This window comes from Oncorhynchus masou, unplaced genomic scaffold (assembly GCF_036934945.1).
Source record: "Oncorhynchus masou masou isolate Uvic2021 unplaced genomic scaffold, UVic_Omas_1.1 unplaced_scaffold_1576, whole genome shotgun sequence".
In the NCBI taxonomy this organism is placed as follows: domain Eukaryota; kingdom Metazoa; phylum Chordata; class Actinopteri; order Salmoniformes; family Salmonidae; genus Oncorhynchus; species Oncorhynchus masou.
Genome location: NW_027005826.1, coordinates 3,979 through 27,500, shown reverse-complemented (window position 1 = coordinate 27,500; position 23,522 = coordinate 3,979). Strand labels below are relative to the sequence as shown.

At 43.0% G+C, this 23,522-nt stretch overlaps 1 protein-coding gene across 2 annotated transcripts in view; it reads right to left on the bottom strand.

Annotated features, from left to right (window-relative positions):
* LOC135531295 (ras-related C3 botulinum toxin substrate 2-like) overlaps positions 1-22,942 on the bottom strand; it is a 23,427-nt gene extending 485 nt beyond the window's left edge. Inside the window, exons 1-6 of one of the 2 annotated variants that reach the window (XR_010453992.1) lie at positions 22,836-22,942; positions 18,349-18,420; positions 18,062-18,179; positions 17,765-17,827; positions 691-854; positions 216-349 (exon numbers count right to left, since the gene is read on the bottom strand). Coding sequence is in view for 1 of the 2 variants with exons in the window: in XM_064959414.1 (XP_064815486.1) it covers positions 219-349; positions 695-854; positions 17,765-17,827; positions 18,062-18,179; positions 18,349-18,420; positions 22,836-22,870 (579 nt within the window). In the remaining variant the exon portion in view is untranslated. The remainder of the gene's footprint in view (positions 1-215; positions 350-690; positions 855-17,764; positions 17,828-18,061; positions 18,180-18,348; positions 18,421-22,835) is intronic. The other variant, XM_064959414.1, reaches the window with a different exon arrangement.
* Positions 22,943-23,522: the final 580 nt, after the last annotated feature.

Below are 23,522 nucleotides of genomic sequence, written 5' to 3'. Positions count from 1 at the left end.
GGTGGGCTGTGGGAAGAGGCCGTGCCTCTCTCCCTTCCTCCCTCCCTCCTTCCCTCTACCTTCCTCATTTCCTTTCTCTCTCTCCCTCCCCCCTCCCTCACTCAATCCCTCCGTCTCCATCCATCACTCCCTCCCTCCCTGCCTCCCTCTCACCTGTTAGAGCAGTAGACATTTCTTCTTCCCCCTCCCCCTCCCTCTCCCTCCCTCCCTCTCACCTGTTAGAGCAGTAGACATTTCTTCTTCCCGACCTTGGCTGGCTGTGGGCAGAGTACTGCCCTGATAGCCTCGTCAAACACTGTCTTCAGGCCACGCTGGGTCAGAGCAGAACACTCCAGGTACTTCACAGAGTCTGGGGAGGGAGATGGAGGAGGAGGGAGGAGCAGGGAGGGAAGGAAGGAGGGAGGGAGGGAGGGGGAAAGGGAGAGAGAGAGAGAGAAGGGGAGAGGTCAATACTTTGTACATGCATACATCCCAGCTAGGCACTTAATTCTCCATGAACAGTATGCTGTATGTAAACATTAATCTCAGATATGAATCTGAGGAGGTGTAGTCTGAATAGATTGGTACAACTTGGAAAACAAAATAGCAATCAAACAATTCTCCTGTATTTTATAAAGCCCTATCAGCTGTTAACACAAAGTGTTTTAGCTCTATCATCATAAAAAGCACTGGATTATTATATGCAGTGACCTACCAACGTCCTTGGCCAGCGCTAGGCCTTGTGGGTAGGTGATGGGGGCCAGTTTCTTCTCTTTGAGCTTCTCGATGGTCTCCTTCTCGTCCCTCAGATCCAGCTTAGTACCCACTAGGATGATAGGAGTTGACGGGCAGTGGTGACGCACCTCTGGGTACCACTAAAGAGTGAGAGAGAGAGAGGGGGTGGGGGAGGAGGAGAGAGAGAGAGGGAGGGGGAGGGGGAGGAGAGAGAGAGAGGGAGGGGGAGGGGGAGGAGAGAGAGAGGGAGGGGAGGGGTGGGGGAGGAGGAGAGAGAGGGAGAGAGAGAGAGGTGGAGGAGGAGGACGAGGAGAGAGAGAGAGGGAGGGGGTGGGGGAGGGGAGGAGAGAGAGGGGGAGGGGTGGGGGGAGGAGGAGAGAGAGAGAGAGAGAGAGAGAGAGAGGGGGGGAGGGGGGGAGGAGGAGGACGAGGAGAGAGAGAGGGAGGGGGAGGGGGAGGAGGAGAGAGAGAGGGGGAGGGGGTGGAGGAGGAGGGACGAGGGAGAGAGAGAGAGAGGGAGTGGGTGGAGGAGGAGGACGAGGAGAGAGAGAGAGAGGGAGTGGGTGGAGGAGGAGGACGAGGAGAGAGAGAGAGAGAGAGGGAGTGGGTGGAGGAGGAGGACGAGGAGAGAGAGAAATTTAAAAAAGTGAGGGAGAAATATTTTATTATCAAGTAGTAGCCACCAGTGATTTCCACTGTAGAAACCTATGAAATGTACATATATAGAGAAATGTATATATATATAATTCTGCATGCAGCCTCTCTCTCTCTCTCTCTCTCTCTCTCTCTCTCTCTCTCTCTCTCTCTCTCTCTCTCTCTCTCTCTCTCTCTCTCTATATATATATATATATATATATATATATATATATATATATGAGAGAGAGATTTATATATATATATACAGTATATATAGAGAGAGAGGGAGAGAGACTGCATGCAGAATTCTGCAAAAATATCCTTTTGTATAATGTAAAACACCAAATAATGCATGCAGAGCAGTAGGGAGGTCAATACCCAATAATTATCATATCCAGAAAAGAGACATTAAATTCTAGCGATTCCCAAACCTTCCATAACGAAGCCATCACCTACAGAGAGATGAACCTGTAGAAGAGCCCCCTAAGCAAGCTGGTCCTGGTGCTCTGTTCACAAACACAAACAGACCCCACAGAGCCCCAGGACAGCAACACAATTAGACCCAACCAAATCATGAGAAAACAAAAAGATAATTACTTAACACATTGGAAAGAATTAACAAAAAAACAGAGTAAACTAGAATGCTATTTGGCCCTAAACAGAGAGTACACAGTGGCAGAATACCTGACCACTGTGACTGACCCAAACTTAAGGAAAGCTTTGACTATGTACAGACTCAGTGAGCATAGCCTTGCTATTGAGAAAGGCCGCCGTAGGCAGACCTGGCTCTCAAGAGAAGACAAGCTATGTGCTCACTGCCCACAAAATGAGGTGGAAACTGAGCTGCACTTCCTAACCTCCTGCCCAGTGTATGACCATATTAGAGACAGATATTTCCCTCAGATTACACAGATCCACAAAGAATTCGAAAACAAACCCAATTTTGATAAACTCCCATATCTACTGGGTGAAATACCACAGTGTGCCATCAAAGCAGCAAGATGTGTGACCTGTTGCCACAAGAAAAGGGCAACCAGTGAATAACAAACACAATTGTAAATACAATCCATATTTATGCTTATTTATTTTCCCTTGGGTATCCTTAACCATTTGTACATCGTTGCAACACTGTATATATACGTAATATGACATTTGTAATGTCTTTATTGTTTAGAAACTTCTGTATGAGTAATGTTTACTGTTAATTTTTATTGTTTATTTCACTTTTGTATATTATATACCTCACTTGCTATGGGGCGGCAGGGTAGCCTAGTGGTTAGAGCGTTGGACTAGTAACCGGAAGGTTGCAAGTTCAAACCCCCGAGCTGACAAGGTAAAAATCTGTCGTTCTGCCCCTGAACAGGCAGTTAACCCACTGTTCCCAGGCCGTCATTGAAAATAAGAATGTGTTCTTAACTGACTTGCCTGGTTAAATAAAGGTAAAATAAAAAATAAAAAATGTTAACACATGTTTCCCATGCCAATAAAGCCCCTTGGAGAGAGAGAGTGAGAGTGAGAGTGCTGGGGGATAAAAATGCTTGGTTATCAACATTAGCCAAGAGGATGATGGGATAGTAGACATGGAGGATGATGGGGTGTAGAGACAGTAGAGAGGGAGAGAAAGGGAGGGAGGATGATAAGAGAGCCGGAGAAAGATTTTTTTTTAAAGTAATTAGTCCATTTAAAGGTTTATCGGAGAGTAACCAAGGTATATGTCCTCTTCTAGAGATAACCAGCAGTATCCATCAGCTATCATAATGGCCCAGTCCAAAATGGAACACTGTTCCCTATATAGAGCCCTATGGGCCCTGGTCAGAAGTAGAGCCCTATGGGCCCTGGTCAGAAGTAGAGCCCTATGGGCCCTGGTCAGAAGTAGAGCCCTATGGGCCCTGGTCAGAAGTAGAGCCCTATGGGCCCTGGTCAGAAGTAGAGCCCTATGGGCCCTGGTCAGAAGTAGAGCCCTATGGGCCCTGGTCAGAAGTAGTACACTATAGGGAACAGGGTGCCATTTGGGAGGCAAAAAAACATCACAAGACACAGATGTTGAGTCTTAATTGGGAACACCATCTATGTTCTTCCTGTTATACTATGATAAATATACTGTATGTGGGTACACTGTGTCCTATGATAAATATACTGTATGTGGGTACACTGTGTCCTATGATAAATATACTGTATGTGGGTACACTGTGTCCTATGATAAATATACTGTATGTGGGTACACTGTGTCCTATGATAAATATACTGTATGTGGGTACACTGTGTCCTATGATAAATATACTGTATGTGGGTACACTGTGTCCTATGATAAATATACTGTATGTAGGTACACTGTGTCCTATGATAAATATACTGTATGTGGGTACACTGTGTCCTATGATAAATATACTGTATGTATGTAGGTACACTGTGTCCTATGATAAATATACTGTATGTAGGTACACTGTGTCCTATGATAATTATACTGTATGTGGGTACACTGTGTCCTATGATAAATATACTGTATGTATGTAGGTACACTGTGTCCTATGATAAATATACTGTATGTGGATACACAGTGTCCTATGATAAATATACTGTATGTGGATACACAGTGTCCTATGATAAATATACTGTATGTATGTGGGTACACTGTGTCCTATGATAAATATACTGTATGTGGGTACACTGTGCCCTATGATAAATATACTGTATGTGGGTACACAGTGTCCTATGATAAATATACTGTATGTATGTGGGTACACTGTGTCCTATGATAAATATACTGTATGTAGGTACACTGTGTCCTATGATAAATATACTGTATGTGGGTACACTGTGTCCTATGATAAATATACTGTATGTGGGTACACTGTGTCCTATGATAAATATACTGTATGTGGGTACACTGTGTCCTATGATAAATATACTGTATGTGGGTACACTGTGTCCTATGATAAATATACTGTATGTATGTGGGTACACTGTGTCCTATGATAAATATACTGTATGTGGGTACACTGTGTCCTATGATAAATATATTGTATGTATGTGGGTACACTGTGTCCTATGATAAATATACTGTATGTAGGTACACTGTGTCCTATGATAAATATACTGTATGTGGTTACACTGTGTCCTATGATAAATATACTGTATGTGGTTACACTGTGTCCTATGATAAATATATTGTATGTATGTGGGTACACTGTGTCCTATGATAAATATACTGTATGTATGTAGGTACACTGTGTCCTATGATAAATATACTGTATGTATGTAGGTACACTGTGTCCTATGATAAATATACTGTATGTAGGTACACTGTGTCCTATGATAAATATACTGTATGTGGGTACACTGTGTCCTATGATAAATATACTGTATGTATGTAGGTACACTGTGTCCTATGATAAATATACTATATGTGGGTACACTGTGTCCTATGATAAATATATTGTATGTATGTGGGTACACTGTGTCCTATGATAAATATACTGTATGTATGTAGGTACACTGTGTCCTATGATAAATATACTGTATGTGGGTACACTGTGCCCTATGATAAATATACTGTATGTGGGTACACTGTGTCCTATGATAAATATACTGTATGTAGGTACACTGTGTCCTATGATAAATATACTGTATGTGGGTACACTGTGCCCTATGATAAATATACTGTATGTGGGTACACTGTGTCCTATGATAAATATACTGTATGTAGGTACACTGTGTCCTATGATAAATATACTGTATGTGGGTACACTGTGCCCTATGATAAATATACTGTATGTTGGTACACTGTGCCCTATGATAAATATACTGTATGTGGGTACACTGTGTCCTATGATAAATATACTGTATGTGGGTACACTGTGTCCTATGATAAATATACTATATGTGGGTACACTGTGTCCTATGATAAATATACTGTATGTATGTGGGTACACTGTGTCCTATGATAAATATACTGTATGTGGGTACACTGTGCCCTATGATAAATATACTGTATGTGGGTACACTGTGTCCTATGATAAATATACTGTATGTTGGTACACTGTGTCCTATGATAAATATACTGTATGTGGGTACACTGTGCCCTATGATAAATATACTGTATGTGGGTACACTGTGTCCTATGATAAATATACTGTATGTGGGTACACTGTGTCCTATGATAAATATACTGTATGTTGGTACACTGTGTCCTATGATAAATATACTGTATGTATGTGGGTACACTGTGTCCTATGATAAATATACTGTATGTGGGTACACTGTGTCCTATGATAAATATGCTGTATGTGGGTACACTGTGTCCTATGATAAATATACTGTATGTGGGTACACTGTGTCCTATGATAAATATACTGTATGTAGGTACACTGTGTCCTATGATAAATATACTGTATGTGGGTACACTGTGTCCTATGATAAATATACTGTATGTTGGTACACTGTGTCCTATGATAAATATACTGTATGTGGGTACACTGTGTCCTATGATAAATATACTGTATGTGGGTACACTGTGTCCTATGATAAATATACTGTATGTATGTGGGTACACTGTGCCCTATGATAAATATACTGTATGTGGGTACACTGTGTCCTATGATAAATATACTGTATGTATGTGGGTACACTGTGTCCTATGATAAATATACTGTATGTTGGTACACTGTGTCCTATGATAAATATACTGTATGTTGGTACACTGTGTCCTATGATAAATATACTGTATGTGGGTACACTGTGTCCTATGATAAATATACTGTATGTAGGTACACTGTGTCCTATGATAAATATACTGTATGTGGGTACACTGTGTCCTATGATAAATATACTGTATGTATGTGGGTACACTGTGTCCTATGATAAATATACTGTATGTGGGTACACTGTGTCCTATGATAAATATACTGTGTCGGTACACTGTGTCCTATGATAAATATACTGTATGTATGTAGGTACACTGTGTCCTATGATAAATATACTGTATGTGGGTACACTGTGTCCTATGATAAATATACTGTATGTATGTAGGTACACTGTGTCCTATGACAAATATACTGTATGTATGTAGGTACACTGTGTCCTATGATAAATATACTGTATGTATGTGGGTACACTGTGTCCTATGATAAATATACTGTATGTGGGTACACTGTGTCCTATGATAAATATACTGTATGTGGGTACACTGTGTCCTATGATAAATATACTGTATGTGGGTACACTGTGTCCTATGATAAATATACTGTATGTATGTGGGTACACTGTGTCCTATGATAAATATACTGTATGTGGGTACACTGTGTCCTATGATAAATATATTGTATGTATGTGGGTACACTGTGTCCTATGATAAATATATTGTATGTATGTGGGTACACTGTGTCCTATGATAAATATACTGTATGTGGGTACACTGTGTCCTATGATAAATATACTGTATGTGGGTACACTGTGTCCTATGATAAATATACTGTATGTGGGTACACTGTGTCCTATGATAAATATACTGTATGTGGATACACTGTGTCCTATGATAAATATACTGTATGTATGTGGGTACACTGTGTCCTATGATAAATATACTGTATGTGGGTACACTGTGTCCTATGATAAATATACTGTATGTGGGTACACTGTGTCCTATGATAAATATACTGTATGTGGTTACACTGTGTCCTATGATAAATATACTGTATGTATGTAGGTACACTGTGTCCTATGATAAATATATTGTATGTATGTGGGTACACTGTGTCCTATGATAAATATATTGTATGTATGTGGGTACACTGTGTCCTATGATAAATATACTGTATGTGGGTACACTGTGTCCTATGATAAATATACTGTATGTGGGTACACTGTGTCCTATGATAAATATACTGTATGTGGGTACACTGTGTCCTATGATAAATATACTGTATGTGGATACACTGTGTCCTATGATAAATATACTGTATGTATGTGGGTACACTGTGTCCTATGATAAATATACTGTATGTGGGTACACTGTGTCCTATGATAAATATACTGTATGTGGGTACACTGTGTCCTATGATAAATATACTGTATGTGGGTACACTGTGTCCTATGATAAATATACTGTATGTATGTAGGTACACTGTGTCCTATGATAAATATACTGTATGTGGGTACACTGTGTCCTATGATAAATATACTGTATGTGGGTACACTGTGTCCTATGATAAATATACTGTATGTGGGTACACTGTGTCCTATGATAAATATACTGTATGTAGGTACACTGTGTCCTATGATAAATATACTGTATGTATGTAGGTACACTGTGTCCTATGATAAATATACTGTATGTATGTAGGTACACTGTGTCCTATGATAAATATACTGTATGTATGTAGGTACACTGTGTCCTATGATAAATATACTGTATGTATGTAGGTACACTGTGTCCTATGATAAATATACTGTATGTATGTAGGTACACTGTGTCCTATGATAAATATACTGTATGTATGTAGGTACACTGTGTCCTATGATAAATATACTGTATGTATGTAGGTACACTGTGTCCTATGATAAATATACTGTATGTATGTTGGTACACTGTGTCCTATGATAAATATACTGTATGTGGGTACACTGTGTCCTATGATAAATATATTGTATGTATGTGGGTACACTGTGTCCTATGATAAATATACTGTATGTAGGTACACTGTGTCCTATGATAAATATACTGTATGTGGGTACACTGTGTCCTATGATAAATATACTGTATGTGGGTACACTGTGTCCTATGATAAATATACTGTATGTATGTTGGTACACTGTGTCCTATGATAAATATACTGTATGTGGGTACACTGTGTCCTATGATAAATATATTGTATGTATGTGGGTACACTGTGTCCTATGATAAATATATTGAATGTATGTGGGTACACTGTGTCCTATGATAAATATACTGTATGTGGGTACACTGTGTCCTATGATAAATATACTGTATGTAGGTACACTGTGTCCTATGATAAATATACTGTATGTGGGTACACTGTGTCCTATGATAAATATACTGTATGTAGGTACACTGTGCCCTATGATAAATATACTGTATGTGGGTACACTGTGTCCTATGATAAATATACTGTATGTGGGTACACTGTGTCCTATGATAAATATACTGTATGTGGGTACACTGTGTCCTATGATAAATATACTGTATGTATGTAGGTACACTGTGTCCTATGATAAATATACTGTATGTGGGTACACTGTGTCCTATGATAAATATACTGTATGTGGGTACACTGTGTCCTATGATAAATATACTGTATGTGGGTACACTGTGTCCTATGATAAATATACTGTATGTAGGTACACTGTGTCCTATGATAAATATACTGTGTCGGTACACTGTGTCCTATGATAAATATACTGTATGTATGTGGGTACACTGTGTCCTATGATAAATATACTGTATGTATGTAGGTACACTGTGTCCTATGATAAATATACTGTATGTATGTAGGTACACTGTGTCCTATGATAAATATACTGTATGTATGTAGGTACACTGTGTACTATGATAAATATACTGTATGTATGTAGGTACACTGTGTCCTATGATAAATATACTGTATGTATGTAGGTACACTGTGTCCTATGATAAATATACTGTATGTATGTAGGTACACTGTGTCCTATGATAAATATACTGTATGTATGTGGGTACACTGTGTCCTATGATAAATATACTGTATGTATGTAGGTACACTGTGTCCTATGAAAAATATACTGTATGTATGTGGGTACACTGTGTCCTATGATAAATATACTGTATGTATGTGGGTACACTGTGTCCTATGATAAATATATTGTATGTATGTGGGTACACTGTGTCCTATGATAAATATATTGTATGTATGTGGGTACACTGTGTCCTATGATAAATATATTGTATGTATGTGGGTACACTGTGTCCTATGATAAATATACTGTATGTGGGTACACTGTGTCCTATGATAAATATACTGTATGTGGGTACACTGTGTCCTATGATAAATATACTGTATGTAGGTACACTGTGTCCTATGATAAATATACTGTATGTAGGTACACTGTGTCCTATGATAAATATACTGTATGTGGGTACACTGTGTCCTATGATAAATATACTGTATGTATGTAGGTACACTGTGTCCTATGATAAATATACTGTATGTATGTAGGTACACTGTGTCTTATGATAAATATACTGTATGTATGTAGGTACACTGTGTCCTATGATAAATATACTGTATGTATGTAGGTACACTGTGTCTTATGATAAATATACTGTATGTATGTAGGTACACTGTGTCCTATGATAAATATACTGTATGTAGGTACACTGTGTCCTATGATAAATATACTGTATGTATGTGGGTACACTGTGTCCTATGATAAATATACTGTATGTAGGTACACTGTGTCTTATGATAAATATACTGTATGTGGGTACACTGTGTCCTATGATAAATATACTGTATGTATGTGGGTACACTGTGCCCTATGATAAATATACTGTATGTAGGTACACTGTGTCCTATGATAAATATACTGTATGTATGTGGGTACACTGTGTCCTATGATAAATATACTGTATGTCGGTACACTGTGTCCTATGATAAATATACTGTATGTAGGTACACTGTGTCCTATGATAAATATACTGTATGTAGGTACACTGTGTCCTATGATAAATATACTGTATGTATGTGGGTACACTGTGCCCTATGATAAATATACTGTATGTGGGTACACTGTGTCCTATGATAAATATACTGTATGTAGGTACACTGTGTCCTATGATAAATATACTGTATGTGGGTACACTGTGTCCTATGATAAATATACTGTATGTAGGTACACACATACACAAACACACTTGAGCATACGGATAGAAACTCAACACAAAGAGGAAGCATCATTCCATCATGTTGTGACCCATAGCAACACTATGATAATCTAGTATCGGCATAGAACAACATTTGCGGTATACGGACCCGGTCGTCATGGCGACAACAGTAAAACAGCAAGGAGAAACAAAAAACACAGAAATACTTTGGGCATTGGATGGAGAAGAGAGTGAAGGGGCAACAGAATTAACATGAGTGGATTGTGTAATGTGGGATAGCTATTGAAAAAAATCCTTACAAACAAGACTAGATATGTCTTAAAAGCCAGATCCAAATGGAGTGTTCTGAAGAGTCTCTTCAGATGAGAAGAGACTAAAAAGGCAGTGGATTCTACTCAATAGAATGTGTGTGTGTCATTGTGACATCACTACTACTCTATCTGTGCGACACATAGTCTCATTCAATTAAAACTACGCATATGCACTAGACCAAGTATAGACTATCTACATGTACCCTGACATGGACTCCACCTGTGACCGCTACCAGGGGGACCAGCCACTTTACTGCCCCGGTTCTAGTCGTGTCCCATGATCAAACCATACCTGTTACATATGGTCCATACTCTGTCAGATGTTTGGGGATGACTAGGGAACTCTGCCCCCTAGAGGTTCTCCTCACCTTAACTCCAGCCGTGACAAGGTTATGAACAACAAAGTGTGATGTTGTTGCATGTGTTACCGTGCTGGTCAGATGGTTCCTCTTACTGGAACAACTGTAGTGCTCCATTACACACTACATTAGGGCTGCCAACTCATTTTGACCCTGGGGTCTCAATTGCTCCTCCACGAGGGCCAGAGGGAGGGCCACGCTGAAAATCGGTAACATTTAATCACCGTCAACATTTGGAAAAAATAGTCCTCTATCCATCGTTTAGGAATTTTGGATGCTCCCTAACTTTCTAGCTTTCATTTCGGTTATTATTAGCGAGATGGACACAGTCAAGAAACAGACCTCTTTTACACTACTTGGGAAGCCTGTCTGTTATACTTAGACTGAACCAGTATGTCCTTTGGGAGGAAACATCATTGTTGATTGGTAACATAGACCCAGGTGTTGCTACACCTCCGTTGTTACATGAAATAAATGTGTTCTGATGTCTTTGTCTCATATTACCACTGATTTATTTATTCTTTCCTTAAATCAGACAAACATTGTGAGGGCCATTTGTTTTGAGGGGCAGGACATGGGTTTGGTGGGTTACTTTCTAAATGTAATCCATTACAGTTACTAGTTACCTGTCCAAAACTGTCATCAGTAGCGTAATTTTTAGAATACTCAAAACTCAGAAACGTAATCTGATTACTTTCACGCGTTTGGTGTCATCATAGTGGTCTCTGACTGGACAGACTCACTCAGCTGGAACAAACTTCAACTTCAATGTTTTTTAATGCTGATTTGAATGTTATGGATAAAACAGAAAGGTTTAATCAATTATTTTGTCACAAACATCCTTTATAATTTTCAAGTAATCCAAGTAGTAATTACCTAGTTTTTCAAAAGTATCTGTAATCTGATTGCAATATTTTTGCTGGTAACATAACTGATTACAGTTACAGTTTTTTTGTAATCAGATTACATTAAATCAGTTACTCCCTAACCCTGGGCGGGACTGCTCAACCCTTTTCCATAGGACCCTTGCTTGTACGGTTCTCTCCTCTGACCCTAACCTGGTTCACCTGACCTGGTTCATCTTACAACAAACATATATTTATTAACATCTGGGTCAGGAGCTAGAGGGGAGGACACACTGGGTGTGGGTCTCTGGGAGGGGATGGAGCGGCCTGGGAGTGGGTCTCTGGGGAGGGAGTGGAGCGGCCTGGGAGTGGGTCTCTGGGGAGGGAGTGGAGCGGCCTGGGAGTGGGTCTCTGGGAGGGGATGGAGCGGCCTGGGAGTGGGTCTCTGGGGAGGGAGTGGAGCGGCCTGGGAGTGGGTCTCTGGGGAGGGAGTGGAGCGGCCTGGGAGTGGGTCTCTGGGGAGGGGATGGAGCGGCCTGGGAGTGGGTCTCTGGGGGAGGGGATGGAGCGGCCTGGGAGTGGGTCTCTGGGGAGGGGGTGGAGCGGCCTGGGAGTGGGTCTCTGGGAGGGGATGGAGCGGCCTGGGAGTGGGTCTCTGGGGAGGGGGTAGAGCGGCCTGGGAGTGGGTCTCTGGGGAGGGGATGGAGCGGCCTGGGAGTGGGTCTCTGGGGAGGGGATGGAGCGGCCTGGGAGTGGGTCTCTGGGGAGGGGATGGAGCGGCCTGGGAGTGGGTCTCTGGGGAGGGGGGATGGAGCGGCCTGGGAGTGGGTCTCTGGGGAGGGGATGGAGCGGCCTGGGAGTGGGTCTCTGGGGAGGGGGTAGAGCGGCCTGGGAGTGTGTCTCTGGGGAGGGGTGGAGCGGCCTGGGAGTGGGTCTCTGGGGAGGGGATGGAGCGGCCTGGGAGTGGGTCTCTGGTGAGGGAGTGGAGCGGCCTGGGAGTGGGTCTCTGGGGAGGGGATGGAGCGGCCTGGGAGTGGGTCTCTGGGGAGGGGGTAGAGCGGCCCCAGAGTGGGTCTCTGGGGAGGGGGTGGAGCGGCCTGGGAGTGGGTCTCTGGGGAGGGGATAGAGCGGCCTGGGAGTGGGTCTCTGGGGAGGGGATGGAGCGGCCTGGGAGTGGGTCTCTGGGGAGGGGGTAGAGCGGCCTGGGAGTGGGTCTCTGGGGAGGGGATGGAGCGGCCTGGGAGTGGGTCTCTGGGGAGGGGGTAGAGCGGCCCCAGAGTGGGTCTCTGGGGAGGGGGTGGAGCGGCCTGGGAGTGGGTCTCTGGGAGGGGATGGAGCGGCCTGGGAGTGGGTCTCTGGGGAGGGGGTAGAGCGGCCTGGGAGTGGGTCTCTGGGGAGGGGGTAGAGCGGCCTGGGAGTGGGTCTCTGGGGAGGGGGTGGAGCGGCCTGGGAGTGGGTCTCTGGGGAGGGGGTAGAGCGGCCTGGGAGTGGGTCTCTGGGGAGGGGGTGGAGCGGCCTGGGAGTGGGTCTCTGGGGAGGGGATGGAGCGGCCTGGGAGTGGGTCTCTGGGGAGGGGATGGAGCGGCCTGGGAGTGGGTCTCTGTGGAGGGGGTGGAGAGGTTCCCTCACTATTTCAAACATTGCTGTCATATGACATGATTATGTGTTAATGTCTTTGTATTTGAACACTACAGAACTCCTGTGTGAAAATAAATAAACAACTATTGTTTAATATTAAAATTATTTTCTAAACATTGGCATTGTGTGGCGGGGCTGCCTGGCCCTCTCCTGGGGGACCCATCCCCGTGTGGCCCTCTCCTGGGGGACCCATCCCCGTGTGGCCCTCTCTTGGGGGACCCATCCCCGTGTGGCCCTCTCCCGGGGACCCATCCCTGTGTGGCCTTCTCCCGGGGACCCATCCCCGTGTGGCCCTCTCCTGGGGGACCCATCCCCGTGTGGCCCTCTCCTGGGGGACCCATCCCCGTGTGGCCCTCTCCCGGGGGACCCATCCCCGTGTGGCCCTCTCCCGGGGGACCCATCCCCGTGTGGCCCTCTCCTGGGGGACCCATCCCCGTGTGGCCCTCTCCTGGGGGACCCATTCCCATGTGGCCCTCTCCCGGGGACCCAACCCGTGTGGCCCTCTCCCGGGGGACCCATCCCCGTGTGGCTACGGGCCCTCTGCTACGGGCCCTGACCCAATGCACCTGACATCTAATAGATATTTAACACCTTCATCGTCTGGTTGGGAGACGGAGCGGGGCATGTCCGGGGGGGCTTCCTCACTATGGAGTCCTGCCATCAATATGTTCATAGTTTATTGCAGTATGAAAGAAGCCCTATTTGAGAATGTATGTCACACCACCAGCCTCTCTCCACCTGAAGAAGGAAATTATAGTTTTGTTATGTTGCATCGTTAAAGCTACAATCCTTAATCGAAACAATAACAAACGCCCCTGTTTCGCCAGACAGAGCTAAGGATGCAAGGATTGGCCATCCATGATATCAAATGTATAATTTTAAACATGGTTTGAGGCTATACAGTATTAGTTGACATTTGAGTTCAAAAACAAGCGTATATTTTGGGTTCTGATGGGGTACGACAGTTAAAGAGGATGGAGGATGGCCTTTACTTCAGCAGTAATAAATTCATGAACTTCTTTGAGGAAAAGATCATGATTATCAGAAAGCAAATGACGGACTCCTCTTTAAATCTGTGTATTCCTCCAAAGCTCAGTTGTTCTGAGTCTGCACAACTCTGCTAGGACCTAGGATCAAGGGAGACACTCAAGTGTTTTAGTACTATATCCCTTGACACAATGATGAAAATAATCATGGCCTCTAAACCTTCAAGCTGCATACTGGACCCTATTCCAACTGAACTAGTGAAACAGCTGCTTCCTGTTCATGACCCTCCTATGTTGAACATAATAAACGGCTCTCTATCCACCGGATGTGTACCAAACTCACTAAAAGTGGCAGTAATAAAGCCTCTCTTGAAAAAGCTAAACCTTGACCCAGAAAATATAAAAAACTATCGGCCTATATCGAATCTTCCATTCCTCTCAAAAATTTTAGAAAAGGCTGTTGCGCAGCAACTCACTGTCTTCCTGAAGACAAACAATGTAGACAAAATGCTTCAGTTTGGTTTTAGACCCCATCATAGCACTGAGACGGCACTTGTGAAGGTGGTAAATTACATTTTAATGGCATCGGACCGAGGCTCTGCATCTGTCCTCGTGCCCCTAGACCTTAGTGCGGCTACCATCGATCACCACATTCTTTTGGAGAGATTGGAAACCCAAATTGGTCTACACGGAGAAGTTCTGGAATCGTTTAGATCTCATCTGTCGGAAAGATATCAGTTTGTCTCTGTGAATGGTTTGTCCTCTGACAAATCAACTGTAAATTTCGGTGTTCCTCAAGGTTCCGTTTTAGGACCACTGTTGTTTTCACTATATATTTTACCTCTTGGGGATGTCATTCGAAAACATAATGTTAACTTTCACTGCTATGCGGATGACACACAGCTGTACATTTCAATGAAACATGGTGAAGCCCCAAAATTGCACTCTCAAGAAGCATGTGTTTCAGACATAAGGAAGTGGATGGCTGCAAACTTTCTACTTTTAAACTCGGACAAAACAGAGATGCTTGTTCTAGGTCCCAAGAAACAAAGAAATCTTCTTTTGAATCTGACAATAAACCTTAATGGTTGTACAGTCGTCTCAAATAAAACTGTGAAGGACCTCGGCGTTACTGATCTCTCTTTTGAAGAACATATAAAGACTGTTTCAAGGACAGATTTTTTCCATCTACGTAACATTCCAAAAATCAGAAACTTTCTGTCCAAAAATGATGCAGAAAAATGTATCCATGCTTTTGTCATTTCTAGGTTAGACTACTGCAATGCTCTACTTTCCGGCTACCCGGATAAAACACTAAATAAACTTCAGTTAGTGCTAAATACGGCTGCTAGAATCCTGACTAGAACCAAACAATTTGATCATATTACTCCAGTGCTAGCCTCCCTACACTGGCTTCCTGTCAAGGCAAGGGCTGATTTCAAGGTTTTACTGCTAACCTACAAAGCATTACATGGGCTTGCTCCTACCTATCTCTCTGATTTGGTCCTGCCGTACATACCTACATGTACGCTACGGTCACAAGACGCAGGCCTCCTAATTGTCCCTAGAATTTCTAAGCAAACAGCTGGAGGCAGGGCTTTCTCCTATAGAGCTCCATTTTTATGGAATGGTCTGCCTACCCATGTGAGAGACGCAAAATCGGTCTCAACCTTTAAGTCTTTACTGAAGACTCATCTCTTCAGTGGGTCTTATGATTGAGTGTAGTCTGGCTCAGGAGTGTGAATGTGAACGGAAAGGCTCTGGAGCAACGAACCGCCCTTGCTGTCTCTGCCTGGCCGGTTCCCCTCTTTCCACTGGGATTCTCTGCATCTAACTCTATTACAGGGTTAGAGGCAGAGTCACTGCCTTACTAGGCCTCTTTCATACCGTCCCTAGGAGTGGTGTGTCATGTGATCTCCCCCCCCCCTTGGGTTGTGCTGTGGTGGAGATCTTTGTGGGCTATACTCATCCTTGTCTCAGGATGGTAAGTTGGTGGTTGAAGATATCCCTCTAGTGGTGTGGGGCCTGTGCTCTGGCAAAGTGGGTGGGGTTATATCCTTCCTGTTTGGCCCTGTCCGGGGGTATCATCGGATGGGGCCACAGTTTCCCCTGACCCCTCCTGTCTCAGCCTCCAGTATTTATGCTGCAGTAGTTTATGTGTCCGGGGGCTAGGGTCAGTTTGTTATATCTGGAGTACTTCTCCTGTCTTATCCGATGTCCTGTGTGAATTTAAGTATGCTCTCTCTAATTCTCTCTTTCTCTCTTTCTTTCTCTCTCTCTCTCGGAGGACCTGAGCCCTAGGACCATGCCTCAGGACTACCTGACATGATGACTCCTTGCTGTCCCCAGTCCACCTGGCCGTGCTGCTGCTCCAGTTTCAACTGTTCTGCCTGTGATTATTATTATTTGACCATGCTGGTCATTTATGAACATTTTAACATCTTGGCCATGTTCTGTTATAATCTCCACCCGGCACAGCCAGAAGAGGACTGGCCACCCCACATAGCCTGGTTCCTCTCTAGGTTTCTTCCTAGGTTTTGGCCTTTCTAGGGAGTTTTTCCTAGCCACCGTGCTTCTACACCTGCATTGCTAGCTGTTTGGGGTTTTAGGCTGGGTTTCTGTACAGCACTTTGAGACATCAGCTGATGTACGAAGGGCTATATGAATCAATTTGATTTGATTTTGAGTTGATTTAAAGCTTATGAGGCATTTATAATAGCGTCTGCTAAATGACTTAAATGTAAATGTAAATGTATATTTTTCAAGAATCAATAGCTACATATGAGTAATTTATAAGTCCAAAAATGGATGTAGCAACGAAGGATTCTAGCTTTAATATGTGAAAACTAATAAAAAGAAGAATTAATATCTCAAATAAAAATGTCAAGGTCCTTGTTCCCAAGTGATGACGGCTGTTTTGTGTGTGTCGCATTTCACACCCACTGTTCTGTCGCAACGCTGAATAGACTTTGTAGACATAATGAAAAGATCTTGAAAATAATAATGAAAAGATGTTTAAATATATCCAAAGCGCTTTCACTGGACGAGAGGTGTGTGACGGAGGAGAGAGTAGGCTCGACACAGTAGGAGCAAACAGTCCCTCTGACAGTGTGGGGACACACCGCCATCTAGTGGTCACTACTAGGACATGCACTTTGAATCCTCACTGTCATTTCGGTTAGGGCTCAATTCAATTCACCCTCATACAGCTTTATGTTTTATGGAACTTAATTCAACTTCGGTTCAGTCAATTCTGCAGGCTGAATATTCAATTACCAATTAACATGCTGAAAAGACATTATGGAAAATAATTGGGAAATTTCAATGAATGAATGATTGAATTTTACAACGCAAACCCTGAATGTGATAGATACAGGTAGAATCTAGAGAGGATCACCTTGGCTCTGACGTTCTCGTAGGAGGCTGGGCTCACCAGAGAGAAACAGATGAGGAACACATCCTGAGAGAGAGAGAGAGAGAGAGAGAGAGAAAGCTCCATGCATTAGACTCAATTAGGTTTGTGTGTGTGTGTGTGTATGTGTGTGTGTAAATGATATATAAATGTGTGTGTGTGTGTGTCTATATTATATATAAATAAGTGTGTGTGTGTGTATATTATATATAAATAAATGTGTGTGTGTGTGTGTGTGTATATTATATATAAATAAATGTGTATGTGTGTGCTTGTGTGTACCGTCTGTGGGTAGGACAGTGGTCTCAGTCTGTCATAGTCCTCCTGTCCTGCTGTATCCCAGAGACCGAGGTTGACTGGCTTACTGTCCACCATCACATTGGCTGAGTAGTTATCAAAGCTGAGGGAGAGAACACACACACTTTTCTAGTGTACTGTACATATCAAGTGTGTGTGTGTGTGTGTGTGTGTGTGTGTGTGTGTGTGTGTGTGTGTGTGTGTGTGTGTGTGTGTGTGTGTGTGTGTGTGTGTGTGTGTGTGTGTGTGTGTGTGTGTGTGTGTGTACTCACACAGTAGGGATATATTCTCCAGGGAAAGCGTTGGTTGTGTAGCTGATGAGAAGACATGTTTTCCCCACAGCTCTGAAACACACAGAGTAAATACACATCACTGTTTTCAATAGGACTCAATGGTCATTTAAATAGCTTTAACCTTAACCATTAGTGGGGGAAATGCAACATCCCACTGTGAAAACACTGGTTGAATCAACGTTGTTTCCATGTCATTTCAGGAAAACAAAGACGTGATGACATTGAATCAACGTACAAAACTGATTGAATTTGCAAAAAGTCGTCAACTTTGAACCTAAATCCAATGACATGATGACATTTTTGTTGATTTCATGTTGAGTTCACGTTAGTTGATAACTCAACCAAATGTAAACCCAAACTAGACGTTGAAATGACGTCTGTGCCCAGTGGGAAACTGCACCGTTTCAACACATGAAATAGACAATGTAAACATTGAAGCATTTTCAAGGCTCTGATCCATATCCAACAGCTCAATCAAAGAACTCCAGTCTGAACAAAGGAAGCTGGGTTTGGCCATAAACAACAAGTAAGGATATTTCAAGGTGAATCAACCAATCACATTCCACTACCCCAACGTGTCCTGCCATGTCTCAACTTCCTCAACATCATTACTTGGGTTAGAACTACATCAGGGTGTTGAGTAATACGTGAACTATCATCTTTCTCATCGGCGGACATCTTGTTTTTCCACTGAACCGTTGTTGAAGAAGACGTAGCATGGCCTTCTAGTATGACTACAGGTCTCTATCTCTCAGTCTATCTTCTTCCCCATTGGAAACAACCTGCATCTTCATCACATTAGGTATGAGAAAATAAACAAACACAAATACTCTGTCATTTTTCAGTTCGTCTTGTACTCAATATTTCCATTTTTTTCATTTTTACAAACACTCATATCCAGCGTGCTACCCACAGAGGTCACAGAGGTTGACAAGAGCTCATAACCACAGCAACCAGAGTAGGTCACATGGTTTACAGGAAGCCAGCTTGTGTTTTAGAGAGTGATGAGTCTGTCTGGGTTTTACCATAACCTCCTTCCTCCTTCACCAAAAACACTTGTTTAAGAGACAGACGCTGGGCAAAATGTCTTCATATTATTTGGCATATTACAAAACAGCTAATCGTGATAAACATACAACACTGTAATATATGAGCTAATGTTACAAGCAGGGGGCTTGTGTAAATGATGCTGACAAAATGTGCCAATGGGAACCGGGCCTGTATTCACAAAGCATCTCAGACAAGGCGTGCTGATCTAGGATCAGGTCCCCCATGTCTCGTTCTTTGTGATCTCAAAGCCTAAACTGATTCTAGATCAGCACTCCTACTCTGAAACGGTCAGCACTGAAAAACAGGAAATAGATCCTTTTTGGTATTTATCTCACATTCCCCAGGTTCCATGTAGAACCCTTTCCACAGAGGGTTCTATATGGAACCCATGATCTCCCTCCCCTCCTCTCTTACCACCCATCCCTTTACAATCACCTGTTTAGGTATAACATCTATTGAATAATAACCTGTGAAGTGAACTCACCGATTACTGTACACTGAAAACAGGTTGTTTACACTCTCCATGTCCCAAATGGCACCCTATTCCCTACTTAGTGCACTACTTTTGTCCAGGGCCCATAAGGGTCTATATAGTGCACTACTTTTGACCAGCACCCCATCGGGAATAGGGTGTAATTTGGTACACAGACAATAACTGTCTGGACACTGATGTCCCCTCACCTTTGTATAGCTGATGGACTTCATGACACAATGAATATGACAACAACAACACTCCCCTCTCTGTAAGGCCATGTTCCCCTCTCCTAACAATATGACCTCTACCTCACCATCTCTCAGTGTCCTAGTAAACCAGGTCTGATAGGACACAGTCCTCTCCTAACAATATGACCTCTACCTCATCATCTCTCAGTGTCCTAGTAAACCAGGTCTGATAGGACACAGTCCTCTCCTAACAATATGACCTCTACCTCATCATCTCTCAGTGTCCTAGTAAACCAGGTCTGATAGGACACAGTCCTCTCCTAACAATATGACCTCTACCTCATCATCTCTCAGTGTCCTAGTAAACCAGGTCTGATAGGACACAGTCCTCTCCTAACAATATGACCTCAGTAAACCAGGTCTGATAGGACACAGTCCTCCCTAACAATATGACCTCTACCTCATCATCTCTCAGTGTCCTAGTAAACCAGGTCTGATAGGACACAGTCCTCTCTAACAATATGACCTCTACCTCATCATCTCTCAGTGTCCTAGTAAACCAGGTCTGATAGGACACAGTCCTCTCCTAACAATATGACCTCTACCTCATCATCTCTCAGTGTCCTAGTAAACCAGGTCTGATAGGACACAGTCCTCTCCTAACAATATGACCTCTACCTCATCATCTCTCAGTGTCCTAGTAAACCAGGTCTGATAGGACACAGTCCTCTCCTAACAATATGACCTCTACCTCATCATCTCTCAGTGTCCTAGTAAACCAGGTCTGATAGGACACAGTCCTCTCCTAACAATATGACCTCTACCTCATCATCTCTCAGTGTCCTAGTAAACCAGGTCTGATAGGACACAGTCCTCTCCTAACAATATGACCTCTACCTCATCATCTCTCAGTGTCCTAGTAAACCAGGTCTGATAGGACACACCCCTCTCCTAACAATATGACCTCTACCTCATCATCTCTCAGTGTCCTAGTAAACCAGGTCTGATAGGACACACCCCTCTCCTAACAATATGACCTCTACCTCATCATCTCTCAGTGTCCTAGTAAACCAGGTCTGATAGGACACACCCCTCTCCTAACAATATGACCTCTACCTCATCATCTCTCAGTGTCCTAGTAAACCAGGTCTGATAGGACACAGTCCTCTCCTAACAATATGACCTCTACCTCATCATCTCTCAGTGTCCTAGTAAACCAGGTCTGATAGGACACAGTCCTCTCCTAACAATATGACCTCTACCTCATCATCTCTCAGTGTCCTAGTAAACCAGGTCTGATAGGACACAGTCCTCTCCTAACAATATGACCTCTACCTCATCATCTCTCAGTGTCCTAGTAAACCAGGTCTGATAGGACACAGTCCTCTCCTAACAATATGACCTCTACCTCATCATCTCTCAGTGTCCTAGTAAACCAGGTCTGATAGGACACAGTCCTCTCCTAACAATATGACCTCTACCTCATCATCTCTCAGTGTCCTAGTAAACCAGGTCTGATAGGACACAGTCCTCTCCTAACAATATGACCTCTACCTCATCATCTCTCAGTGTCCTAGTAAACCAGGTCTGATAGGACACAGTCCTCTCCTAACAATATGACCTCTACCTCACCATCTCTCAGTGTCCTAGTAAACCATGCCTGATAAGACCTCTTGGGGTCCAGTGTTTTAACGTACCTCACAGTTCCATGAATTCACAGACAATGTCAAGAATGAGAACAGAAATGGGGGCCTCCATACAAACATTAGATGAAAACCCTGACTTTTGTCTCTGACCCATCAAACAAACTGTGTGTGACATGACACACCTTTGAGTTGCAAAACACAACCTTGAACATGTCAGACAAGTGAACTGAAATCAAGCTGTACACACTATAGATAGGAGGACTGGTCCATGTGTTATGACCATCAATTACAGAGATAGATTTACCAACCACTCTATTCTATTATTTTATGAGCCAATCAAATCACTCCTTCATGATGTGTGTATTTACCTTGTTTCAGCTGCTCTGAACAACACATGTTGTGCTTCCCAAATGGCACTCTATTCCTTATATAGTGCCTTCCTGTTGAACAGGGCCTAGGGGCTCTGGTGAAAAGTCGTGCACTACATAGGGAATTCGGTGCCATTTGGGACACTGTCCCAGTGATCCTCTTACATGGCAGCATTTTAAATGCATGTCCTGGCATGTACTATACAGCTGCTATGACTGTGTTGGTTTCTCCTATCCACAACCACGACTGTCCCATGTTACATAGTGTTCTATTCTGCCATACGAGTCCATTGAAGTTGGCTTTGGGGTTCAGATTCAATAGAGCTGGATGAAAGATAGTAGTTGTCTGTTAGTCAACTAATGATGAACTAGGTAATGAGTCGTAGGGAACTGCACTAACTGTGGAAGCTATTTTAACTCTATATCTTTTGGATAGACCTGATCAGTGGTGTCAACACACCTCTGGGTCTCTCAGCAGACTCATGTTCATAATCTGTTACATGATTTGTGAATGGAAATATCTGTACACATATTTCTGTAGATGTAAAAAGAGAACAGAAAGAGAAGCACTTGAAGTCACCCAGGACAGAGAAAGTGAAGACATCAACAAGCATCCACTCTTGGCTTCACATACTGAGAGGCCAATACAACTCCTACAGGGTTCGATCGCTCCTTGAACCAATGACTAAATCACAGCACTAAGATATCATGTGATAAAAATAAAATGAAAAACACTTACCCATCTCCCACAACAACACATTTGATAGCCTGCATCCTGCCTAGCTTCAGTCAGCCCCCGCTTCTCTCTGTGCAACAGTCTGTCAGAGTTTCAGACAGAGAAAATAACTGCAACTCAACGCCTCATGCAACAGCAGGAAGTTGCTACAGCACTCACCTCTCTCTCTCTCTCTCCCTCTCTCCCTCTCAATTACTGAGTAATCTCTCTCTCTCTCCCTCTCTCCCTCTCTCTCTCTCAATTACTGAGTAATCTCTCTCTCCCTCTCAATTACTGAGTAATCTCTCTCTCTCTCTCTCCCTCTCTCTCTCTATTACTGAGTAATATCTCAATTCAATTCGCTTCATTGGCATGAAGTAACAATGTACATATTAGCTTCTTTTAGATATTTACAATATAAAAGTGAATAAAAATGAGAATCAAAAGTGTCAACGGAACAACAGTATCAACAATAACCAAGTGTCAAAATAACCATACATTGAACAACAACAATAAGCATACAGTAGAGTACATGTGCAGGTTGATTGGTCTGTCAGACACTGTCCCTCATCTTATGACAGGCAGCAATGTAGTGCGCTGCCAACCCACAGCTCTCTGCGTCCTCCCCAACAGGACAGGTAGCCTATCCTCATCAGAGAGGTCTTTGAGACCTTGAATAAGGATTTCAAATTTGGGAAAATGACACTCTCT